The 12,142-nt window shown below is 37.9% G+C and overlaps 2 protein-coding genes across 3 annotated transcripts in view; one reads left to right on the top strand and one right to left on the bottom strand.

Moving 5' to 3' along the window:
* Nucleotides 1–2,348: 2,348 nt before the first annotated feature.
* Nucleotides 2,349–10,839, bottom strand: hpda (4-hydroxyphenylpyruvate dioxygenase a). The gene is made up of 14 exons (XM_077504323.1): nucleotides 10,708–10,839; nucleotides 10,584–10,610; nucleotides 10,384–10,446; nucleotides 9,116–9,220; nucleotides 8,992–9,034; nucleotides 8,821–8,903; nucleotides 7,253–7,342; nucleotides 7,070–7,176; nucleotides 6,030–6,107; nucleotides 5,251–5,413; nucleotides 3,978–4,049; nucleotides 3,723–3,845; nucleotides 3,528–3,644; nucleotides 2,349–2,746 (listed from the first exon to the last, which is right to left on the bottom strand). Exons 1-14 carry the CDS (start codon nucleotides 10,708–10,710, stop codon nucleotides 2,633–2,635), a joined length of 1,188 nt encoding a protein of 395 aa, XP_077360449.1. The 5' UTR covers nucleotides 10,711–10,839; the 3' UTR covers nucleotides 2,349–2,632.
* The window catches only part of mtmr4 (myotubularin related protein 4), a 35,994-nt gene continuing 32,830 nt past the window's right edge, over nucleotides 8,979–12,142 (top strand). The window contains exon 1 of one of the 2 annotated variants that reach the window (XM_077504319.1): nucleotides 8,979–9,253. In XM_077504319.1, the coding sequence (XP_077360445.1) occupies nucleotides 9,227–9,253 (27 nt within the window). In that variant the 5' untranslated portion in view covers nucleotides 8,979–9,226. The remainder of the gene's footprint in view (nucleotides 9,254–12,142) is intronic. The other variant, XM_077504320.1, reaches the window with a different exon arrangement.

A 12,142-nucleotide genomic window follows, 5' to 3' on the forward strand; every position in this document is an offset into this window, starting at 1 on the left:
ACCGCGCGCGATCATGTGGCGTTGAAAACGACGACAAACACACAGAAAGTCTGTGCTCAACAGAGAAGAGGAAAGAGAGGTGGACTTTTATTATTTTGTGGCTTTCCACCGCCAATAAAAACCTCTCCTCGTCCATGTTTGCTGGTGTCTAAACCGTGAATGAGCACGTCGCACGTTAACTCCAGGCACGGCTACGCGCACATCACGTTTTGCTGACATGCTTGCGAAATAGGAGCGGGCGAGTGTTTTATTCTGAAAGGTAACCGGAAATTTATTTTGAAACTGCGTCGGTCTTCCTGTCCCGCTCGATGTGTTTTGTGCTAGCTTGCCATAAAAATAGAAAATAGGTCTATCCGTACGGGAGCAGCTGAGATGCAGTCGACACGCGACGCAAACGCAAGCGGTGTAAATTGCACCGTTCGAATGAATGGAATCTAATTGGTTGCGTCGCCGAAACGCACCGCAGCCGCACCGCAGCCGCACCACAGCCGCATCCAGTGTAAATCTCGGATTAGAACAACAAAAGGTTGGTTTTCAGTGTGGCCCTTAAAGAGATAGTTTAGATTTTTTTGACATGAATCTCTTTCATCCTCACCTCCAGTGTGATGGAAATGTATCACTCTTTTGAACACAAATTGTTTTTAGAAGAAAACACCGGACCAGAACTCGTGTCACAGAACGCTATCAGGGGGAAGTCAGTGCTGATCGCACACACTGGAGGTGAGGATGAAATAGAGATTCATGTCAAAAAATCCAAACTATCTCTTTAATATTCCTTAGTAGACATTTGCCATGAAAATGTGCATTTTTAACTGACATGAAGTTGACAATCTTTTGCATGGGCAACCTGTGATTTTCTGTGTACCCATAATTCCAACCACCCAACACTTGAACGTGCATCTGAACCGCATCTTTAGCCAAACATATTTTGCCGCATTTGCAGTTTACGACTCTACATGCGAGTCCGGTAGTAGTTCTTGTCCCTACTTGCCTTACTTTAATACTTGTGACAAAAAGGCAGTTTGACTGCGGATACACTTTAGCGCCAATAGCCGTTAAAGCTGGTGGGCATTGCAATGTCATTTGTAGCACTTAGCAGAGCCTCCTATGTGCCTTATGCATTCACAAGCCACTTTGTGGCCAACCAAAGAGGCCAAATATTGAAATTAGTGCCTTTATAGAATTTTTCCCGATACGCCTTCAGTCGAAAGTGGGAATCATTGTGGCCTCAAAAAGACAATCATGCAGAAATATACCTTATACCTTTGAACATGCCTATACATTATTACCCCCCAGCTAAAGAATGTGGCTGCTGTTGCCTCTTATTGTCTGTTCGGTTTCTCTGCCATGGATGTGACTGAATTAAAAGCAGCACTTTGGGTGAAGCACGTGTGTACAGAATCCAGAAAAACAAAACTATAACTTTTTTTTTTTTTAATATATATTTGAAACAAGCCCAAAAATCCAGAGCACACAAATTTCATACAATTTGAAACAAATCTGTTTGTGTATGTTTTGCAAGAGATTTAAGCTTACACTGCCTTTTCTTAAGAGTGCAAAAAAATCCCTCCAGATCAACAAGGGATCCGTCACTATATTTTAGATACTTGTGTAAAAAAAAAAAAAAAAAAAAAAGAGAGTACAACAAAAACGAATAGTGTTGTATTTTATATATATATAGAACATTTCAATATAGTGACATGTCACTAATATATTTATTTACTAATATATTTATCCATTTTGTCCAGGTTTGTAAAGGTGGTTTCTGTATAGGCCTCTTTCTTCTGTATGGAAACTAACCGGTGCCAACACAAATGTATCAACCTGTCTTCATTCCAATTATATGCAAATAAATTATTTTGAAATAAATCTTTTGGCTGTATTTTCCTGTATGACAAACATCGTTATAAGGACGCTAATCCTTGTCATATCTATTTGTGTTACCGCTAATTGAATTTCTGTCGTATTTAACACGTTTGTCGGTCTATGATTAAAAATAATAATAATAATAATTAAACAAACCGTAACTTTAAGTTGTGTGTAAAATTATGACATCCCGGACGATTCCCCGCACAAGGGCTGGTTGTGAAGTTACAAATGTTATATATTTTGATTGTGGCCAACTGATTAATTAGTCCGACATTACAATTTTATTTTTATTTTTTTTTTACTTTAAATAATTATCTCGCGGGCCGGATAAAAAAAAAAAAAAACTTTGCGGGCCTGATCCGGCCCGTGGGCCTTATGTTTGACACCACTGCTCTAAAACATGATTTAAAGGAAGTGATTGTTGCTTAATCTCCGTTAGAAAAACAAAAACACAAATTGCAGCAGGTCTTTTTTTTTTTTTATTTTTTTTTTTTATTCATGGCTGAATTCACTGAAGTCATACGTAAAATAAGACATAAATCCAATAGATCCATGTACTATATAATTGTGGGAAGCTCGACATGAGCTCCGGGTGTTAGTATCATCAAGATGGCTGTTTATCAAAGTATTCCTTTCTCGTTTTACCATGTGACTATCTTTAATTCAGCCACCCGGCCACGCCAAACACTTGGAGACAGTCGGCAGTGCGTACATGGCTTTATGGAAGTTGTTGTTTGCCTCTGAGATGTGTCGCTCGACAGATTCAGTAGAAGGCCTGGGCCTGGCCGTCGGGGGTGATGGCGGTCAGGTTGCCTCGGGCTTCTTGGTCCTTCTCGATGGCCTCAAACAGGGACTTGAAGTTTCCTGCTCCAAAGCCCTGGAGAGAGAACATGAAATGACTTAGCTTTGATCTGGAATATTCTCAACACTAGATTAAAGTAGCAAAACAGAAAAAAAAGAAAAAAAAAGTTCATTTGATGTACTAAGAAAAAATGTCAGTGAAATTTTCAAGTATTTGAATGAAGTTCCATTCAGGGTTATTATAGTTTGGAAATTTTTCATTTTAGTTAGTTTTTATTTCGTTTTGAGTTTTAAATTTAGTTACTTTTAATTAGTTTTCAGTGTGGTTTTGTTAGTTTTTTTTTTTTAGTTTTTTTTATTTATTTAATAAATGCTTAGTTTTAGTTAGTTTCAGTTTTAGTTTTAGTTGTTTTTTGTATATGTATTACTTGTGGGCAATATTCAAAAAACACCATGGGAGCGACGTCATGTGAAGGTGCTTTTCTATTGGCTGCTGCTAGATGACATCACTTCTGTGTGACATTTCAGCTGCCCTTCTTCCGGTTAATATCAAAATAAATCTACTGCACTCAAAATCACATTTAAAATCATCCCCAAAGGCTCATTCATCAAGTTAATTGACCAAAGACAAAAACCAAGACGTTTTTTGCTATAATTATAGTTTTAGCTAGTTTTGTAAACCTAAAATGTAGTTAGTTTTTGTTTTTTAAAAAGCATTTTTGTTTTCATTTTATTTTGTTAATGAAATTGTTCCTTGAGTTTTAGGTTGTTGTTTTTCCCGTTAATTTTAGTTAACTAAAATAACCTTGATTCCATGACGTCTCATTAATGTATTTGTAAAGTTGTTTTCAACTTACAAAGTGGTTGTTCCTCTGGATGACCTCCAAGAAGAGGGTGGGTCTATCCTGCACAGGTTTGGTGAAGATTTGAAGGAGGTAGCCCTTGTCATCAAAGTCAACTAAAATTCTCAGTTCCTTGAAAAGAAATACGGCGTTATTCATACTAGGATGGCAGTGAAACGGCGAATAACATTGAAATCAGCAGCTCCGCACCTGCAAGCGGTTCAAGTCCTCTTTCACTTTTATCTTGGCAATTTTCAACTTCTCCCTGAGGGTGTCGTAGTAGGTGTCAGGTGCCGCGAGGAACTCCATCCCTCGGGCGCGCAGGTTCACAATCTTTTGGTGAGGTTGCAAACAGGGGGTGGGGGGGGGGGGGGGGGGGGAGTAGTAAAACAAGTCATTACCTGCTTATGTTGGAAGTCGAGGTGTGTCGACATGCTGGAATTTTGATGATGATTAAACACTCACAGCTTGAATGATGTTTGATGTGTTGAGGGCGATGTGCTGAACGCCTGCTCCTCCGTTATAGTCGACATATTCCTGCACGTACGCAAGAAGAGTGTTAAGAATTCTTCAAGGTGTTCTGTCTGCTTTGTTTACGAATGTCTTATTTTGAAACGTAAGCTTTTAATTTGAAATGCCGCGCTTTATTTCCGCTTCCTGTTTTCCGTCCTCCGTGCCCCTTTCATGTCGTAGCGTGCAGTAGTAAATGACGACGTGAGTGAGTGAGTGTCCATTCTGATTCGTTCCAGTTCTAATTTGTGCTGGTACATTCTTATGTGTGTTTACTAAGAAAGTATTAGTGTTAGTAGAGTGTTGGGGTCTCTTATGTGTTCGTTTTTTTGGCAAGTGTTTGCATTTTGTTAACAGTAGCTGATAGCTAATTGCTAATGTGTGGCTGTTAGTAACTTACTAATATGAGTAATGTAGACCAATAATACAGTATTTTCATTTGAAATAGCCTGGAAACATTTGTATATCTGAGTTTATTTGCATTAAAAGTGTAATTTACTGTTGAATGATAGAAGCGCACAGACAGTTGTTTTAAATGTGATTATTTTCTGTACTTTATTTCTCCAGATACTACGGAGAAAAAAAACAACTTTGCGTTTGCGAGGGAACCCAAAGATTGCGTGCCCTCGCAAAAAAAACTTGCGTTCTTTGCGAGAGAACGCAAAGTTGTTGTTTTTTCGCCTACCATGTCACCTTCGCTGCGCCGTAAACACTTCCGGGTCATCTTCCGTGTGAACAAAAGCGACGTGTAAACAAAGCAGTGGAAAAATACATGCTCCATCCTTGTCGCTTTGGGTAAGCTTTCCCACCGTTTTGTTTCATGTTTACAAACGTTCCATCATTGTCGCTTTTGTTCACATGGAAGATGACCCGGAAGTGTTTACGGCACAGCGAAGGTGACATGGTAGGCGAAAAAAACAACTTCGCGTTCTCTCGCAAAGATTGCGTTCGAACGCAAAATGTTTTGCGAGGGAACGCAAAGTTGTTGGGTTTTTTTTTACTACCATGTCACCTTAGGGGCTCCGTAAGATACTGTAAATCTGCACATGCAAATAAGGATGCATTTTGAGTTCAACTGAAGACTGCATTCTCTCTTACCGGAGCGCCCCGTAGTGGTTAATCAATCGTAAATAACCAGTTCAGAGGTGAATCCTCAACAAAGAGGGAAGATATCAAATCTCGCTACAGTGGTTAAATATTCCGAACTCGTGCTAATTTCAAGTCCCACCTGTATCTGTGACTTCTTTTTCCCCACCGCCGGTTCATTTATGGGCATCTTTATGGTTTCTTCGTAGTTGGTCACCACGATGGACCTGAGTGAACTGTACTGTGTGTGGATCTGCTTGTCATCTATGGACCAGAACCGATGGAACATCAAGCAGTTCTGATACCTGCGAGGTAGAGAGTGAAAAGCAAATCATCTCACACTAAATGTAGGACGCAAGTTGAAGTCGCGTTCAATTCATTTTCATCCCTCAAAAGACAGTTTCAAAGAAGGTTTAGGGTTCCAAACCAAGGTTTGAAGGGTTTCATATAGGGCTTTTGTAGCCAAGGTAAAATTTTTACGTTAATAATATAAAGTAAAAAAATATGATAATTATGATGAGTTCAATGAATACATTTAATGATTAAGAGGTTTTGATGCACGTTGTTGTCATATTTATAACCTACGATGACATCTAGCACACATAGCAGTGGAGCGCACAATCTGTCTGCTTCTAGAAAGTCCTAGAAAATGAATCAATTTATTGTAAATAATAAAATAAAATATTTGTAATATAAACAAAATAAAATATACTGTAGGTTCATTTTTTTATGTAATAAATAATTGTAAATTAATAAATAAATAAAAAGAATTAATAAATAATTGTGAGTCATTTAATAAATTAAAAACACAATCAATTATTAATTGATTGCTAGCTTACAGTGGTGGATTGCCCATCTACAAAATGTTTAAATGTCCTTTGGACAGTGCTGTGTGGACGTGCAGTCAAGCACGAGGCTTACCAGTCTGATATTGGCACCATTTGGTCATCTGGCTGGTTTCCCACTATGTGATCGATGAAGCGCAAACCGACTTGAGGGCTGCAGAGAAAAGAGGGGGGAAAAAAACAGCAGAGGAACTTTGATACTTAGATGAGCAAACATTTGGAATGAACTCTGACGTCCTCATTTCTAACATCTGTAGCTCATGTATAGAAACAGATAAGTGTGATAAATGAACTAAATGTGTCACCTTAATTGAGTCCCCCTACATTATCTGTACACAACAACACAACTGTATCTTCTGCATACATTTGTACTATGTCCATTAGGGGTGTGAATTGCCTAGTACCTGACGATTCGATTCGTATCACGATTCACAGGTCACGATTCGATTCGATACCGATTAATCCCGATACGAATGGTCACGATTCGATACCGATTAATCCCGATACGAATTTATAAGTCGATTGTTGCGATTTTTTTTCATTCATATTTAGAAAATACTAATCAGTAAGCTTGTAGAGTGTAAGATTTATATGAAAAAGTATTATTTATTTATCTGAAATTTCAGTCTTATAGAGGTTGTAATCTGTTTCATGTTTGAACAGCATTAAAATAAAAATATTAAGGCTTAATGTGCCGTTCATATAACATTCTTCCATGCTCAAGGTGTGAATCCTAAAAAAAAAAAAAAAAAAAAATCGATTCTGCCGATTATTGAATCGATTCGAGAATCGCGGGATGTAGTATCGCGATATATCGCCGAATCGATTTTTTTTTAACACCCCTAATGTCCATTGTTGTATATATTCAATATAGACTGTAGAAAAGCTCTCCCTCTTCTTGTATTTTTTTAAATGATAGTACTGCACTAAAAACAAAGAAGCTCTGACGTCAACAGTGACTTGTCATCTTTCAACACGTGTACATGAAGTATCGACTTAAAAAAAAAAAATGCAGCGCACATACAGAAAAACAACCATTCATGCTCGCAGTCAGAGATTTTTCAAATTATATTGCCTGCAGTGCCATGTTAGCAATGTCATATTAAAGACACTCACAGTTTAGATAAAAGTGGATCCCTAAACATCGGTTCTTTGTAGCCAGGTAGGAAAAGGCCTTTGTAGGGCCCGAGGTACTCAATAAATGTGTGTGTTGTATCTCCATACTGCAGACAGAACATGAGAATTATTATGTCATATTTAAATTCTATTCCCTTTCAGTGTGTGCGAATGTTTACGCACCGTTTGCACCACAGCATACTTGACCCTCCCGTGGATGTCCTCCTCCACCCAGGGATCCTTCACAATGACGGCTCCTCGCTGCTTGGCTGTCTGACAGTGGAAAGCATGCAACTTATCAGTTTGAGTCCGCCGCCATTCAACAGGGCGCCTTGGCGCCCTCCAGTGGTTGGAGACACCCAGTAACAAACTTTTCGAGTCACTTACAGTGCCGAAGCACACAGCACACCAAAAAAAAAAAAACAATGTAGAAAAAATAATGATGGCCGTGTCTCAATTTACTCCCAACTTTACTTTCTCAGTGTCAAATTTGGCCCTGCTACGTGTATTCTGTGTACAAACGGCAACAAGCGGATACCTGCTGCCATCTAGTGGAAGAGTATTTAATTGTCCTGCTTGTCACTACGTCGCGAGCAGAAACGATAAAGTTATGATTAGCTCTCATTTCAACAAAACTGTTAACTTCCGTGGAATAAATCAAATATATAAGGAAATTATTAAAAGTGGAACCAATTATAACCAACTATTTGATGACTATTTTTGTGATGCCACCACAGAGAAGTCCCAATAAAAGTAGGCTACACTACTACTGCTAAATGAATAGATGAACATATTATTGCAGAATTCCCTCAAATGCTTGTCAGGTGACTTCTGTTACACACATTAACAGTAAGTAGAGCTGACTTTTTGGCGTACATTCTCTTCATAGGTTCTCTGGGTTCTGTCATTGATGGTCCAGTTTGCAGGTTCCACTGTATTTCAAAGTGGGAATGTTTGTACATTTCTGTGACGAGTCTGGATCTTTATTTGTTTGTTCAAACCTCTGCTCTGACCTTGGGTTAGATAACGAGTTCAATCGAGTGCCCAAAACGTCAAAGCGTTCATGTTTATCCATTACACCACACTTTCGTCCAAGCAGAATGTAACAAGATGGAGAAGTGGTGGGCATGTGAGGAAAATATTTCAAAATGGATGTTTTTAATAGAAAATACCGTTTGTTTGTTTGTTTGTTTTTAAATGTACTAAGCACACTGGTTGTGCACTTTTAGTCACGTTTTGTTTGTAGTGTGTGTCCTTAGGTCGTATGTGTTTCTATTTACTATCACCAATCACCATTGTGCAATGACACTAACTGAACATACTGTATAGAATAAGCTGGTACATTGACTCATGAGTGCCCCAACTTGCAAGTTTTTTGAGACATCGCTTGATTGATTAAAGTAAGAAAAGAAGCAAACTGAGTTACAAGCTTTGTCAGGCAATAGATTAAATTTCAACTATGGTAATTACATATACATTTTTTTTAGCTTTCTATCAAGTAGATGCTAACACAAATGCACAATTACTAGCAGGAAAATGAGCAGTGAAGGTTGCCAACACGTCACATGTTTACCATGTGGAAAAAGATGTCAAGGCACATATGCTTGATTAATACCTATAAAAGACCACTGGGTGGCAGTATCACGTCGTCAACATTTCACACCATTGTCTGTCAGGCATCTTCAAAGGGTTTTCATTTATGTGAATTCTATTTGTATGACTTACTGGCATAATATATCTTAAATGTTTACCTTGATTAAGTAGTCACAGTCTTCCACTTGGAATGCGATGTCTTTGGCTCCATCTCCGTGCTTTTTCAAGTGCTCTCCAATCTCTGACAGAACATCCCGCCATGTTGATAATGTGGAAACATTTCATATTTTTTTGCATTCTTTTCTCATGTGCCTTCAAAAGCTTCTTACCTTCATTTCCAGGATTGAGTGCAGATTCGAATGCAAACAAGATCTGTTTGGAGTATAGAACAGAGTCTGAATAGAGGCGCGAGATGCTGAAAAGTAGGACCGGAGGATGTTCAAGCCGCTCTACCTTATCTTGCCTGATGACATGTGAGACTACTTCTCGACTGCCCGTCTCCAAACCCTTGTAGGCCAGAGGCTCGAAGCCCATCTTGTCACAGTAGAAGGATGCCGCCTGTAGATGGGACCAAAAGTCTTTACTGTCAAGGTAATGTCTGTCAATAAGATTGATGGTGATTTGTTTTTGGGTTTTTTTAATTTGCTAAACGCATAACTTGTAGTTCAAATGATAAAGTAGCTCTTGTGCACAATTATAAATAAATATTGCAATGTTTAGCATAAATAGAGGTATAGGCGTTGGTGAAAAAAAATGCTTCTAACTTTAAAATAAATAAATAAAATAATAAATACATAAACATTACAAAAAATTAAAATCTTACTCACTTTTTTTTATTTTAATTATTATTATTGTTATTTTTTAAACCACACTTGCACAGGCACTTTTTAAAAAAATAGTTCAAAGGTCACTATTGTAGCGCATGACCAAACCATAGCCCACTTGGAGACAAGCTCGCTGGGGGCCATGAAGATTAGGAAATGATTTACCCAAAATATATATAGGTTTTTTTTTTCCAGAAGTGTGCTTCTAACTGTTAGCTTTTCATATAAATCAGTATCCAAGAAGTAGTTCTTAGTTTGAAAAACTTTGGTGACCCCGTCATCAAGAGCATTCTCATCAACTATATATTTTAACAATTAGGCTATATATGTATGTAAATACGATTAATTTGGGACATTATTTGTTTTGTTAAATTAACAATAGCAAATATTGATTATATTGTCTCAAAGGCAGTTTTTACAGTATTTTGCTTCCTTCTAGTGACATTTCGTGCTGAAACAATCAAAAGCATTCATACAATCAAAAGGATTCATACTTGACAAATAGCTAATTTGATTGCTTCAAGTTGAAAATGCAGATCGTTAACTCTTAGAACTGTGAAAAAATATATACTTGAAATATTTTGATGATTTTTTTTTTTAAACAGCCTTTTTGTATTTCAAAAAGTGAACCTATGGAAAACACAATGTTCAGATATCATCCAGTTTAAAAAATAAGTACAGTAAGGAAGACAGCTTTTGTTATTAATCAGTAGAGGTTGTAATACGCAGATTACCAGGAAGTTTGTGCATTACTTATTAAATGTATTAAATTTTGTTATTGTAGAAAAAAAACTTTTCTCATTTTTTTAAATATCAAAAACCATCAAACAGTGCAGACTTTTACAGATGACCAAAAATAAATAAATAAAAGTGGTATGTCTTCATTTGCATACTGACCTGTTTGGCATTGCCGACCCAGAAGGTGATATGATGGAACCTGACAAATTTTCCCCTTTCATGCTAGTCAAAACAGAATCAGTATTTTTGTTTGTACGTATTTCACACATACGAATAATTAAATTTTGCATCTACTGTTTCTTCAAAGTGAAAGATTTACTCCATCAGGCCTTCAAGTATCACACTACATTGCAACTTACCTTCTCCCCTTTATCAGTGTAGCTTGTCTAAAAAGAAACAGCAAATATTGATCACATCACCAGAGTCTTCGTAGTGTTGATTTCTTATTTACAGTTTTGTCCGCATTATGTCTGATAGTCTTACCATGCTTCGATTGGAGCCTCAGTTCAACGAGAGTAACATCAAAATCTTTGTCAGTGTCTCTGCTGCTGATATGTAGTTAACTGATGGCCTGCTGTGATTGGCCAATGGGTTTCTACACCCACCTGTCCAGTGTCCACCTCCTCTTTCGTGTCACTCTTGTGGAACAAGTTCAACTGTACTCATCTGTCTTGGGTCCACAATCAGTTCACAAATATGACTTATCAACTTTGGAATTCACATAATGAAACCTAAATGCAAATTGTACGAATGTGCGCATGTTTATGTTGTCCTCTTTGCATTGACGGGTGTGATGGAGCCTATCCCCCATGAGTGACAGGAGGCAGGGCACATCCTGGACTACTCTCACATTTACATCTATTGACAAATTTGATTCTTCAGTGAAGCTAACAAGAATGCTTTAAAATATGGGAAGGAAACCCAAGGAGAAAAAGAAAACATTTATGGCACAAGGAGAACAACATTAAGATTCAAAGCCAAAACTTATCGACTGTGAGGCAGACGAGCTAACTTGCTAGCTTGCTGCCATGTTGACAGTGGTTGCTGGTCAATAGAGGGCACCAGGGAACTGTTGCACCGCTCAGCTTATATTTTATGTTGGTAATTGTATTATTTTACATACACTGGAAAATGACATTACTTTTCACTGGTAGTACAATATAGGTCTACCACTTGTGAAATAGACTTGAACTTGACTCCATTGCTATTTTCATATTCATGGCCCAGAAGTGAAATATGTACTGCAATTATGACTTTGATTATGACCGACTTAAGTGCAGATTGTAGTACGTAGGCTGCCACGTGAATGAAACGAAACCCTGGCCTAAACAGTGTCAAACTGAGTGTTCCTTCTTCTGCCACCAGAGGCCGCAATTCTGCCTGACATGAGAGGTCAGTGATAAGCTTCTTAAAAACTACTTTGGTGTTTGCTTGTTTATGAGCTGAATTATACCACGTGTGAATTTTCAAAAGCGTGAGTGTTCATTTTGTTGATAAAATATTTTTAATTTGTGATAAAAGAATGTGACACGACGGGTACTTTTCAGGATAAAAAATGTAACTGAAGTACACACTGGGTTGACTTTCACTCGTGCAGTGTCTTGTTGTGGCTGCTGACTCTACTGGGGAGCATTCGAGGTCAATTCCCGTTTGTAACCGACGCCAAGCAACAAAAATAACTGCATGCGGCATGCCTACGAGGACATACATCATAATTCTATCAACTACTGCTTAAGCCAATGCAAAAGTCTCTATATCGGGGTTACACTTATCTTCCTTCATAAATTCTGCAGCCTAAAGATTAATTACGTGTACGTCACCGCTCGTGCCATTTTTTTTCCTTTTGGGCTTGATAATAAATGTTGAGTTAATCATTGATCCAAGTGATAACCCATGAAAAAAAACAGACAGTCGCTTA

The sequence above is a fragment of the Festucalex cinctus genome, chromosome 18, assembly GCF_051991245.1.
Source record: "Festucalex cinctus isolate MCC-2025b chromosome 18, RoL_Fcin_1.0, whole genome shotgun sequence".
In the NCBI taxonomy this organism is placed as follows: domain Eukaryota; kingdom Metazoa; phylum Chordata; class Actinopteri; order Syngnathiformes; family Syngnathidae; genus Festucalex; species Festucalex cinctus.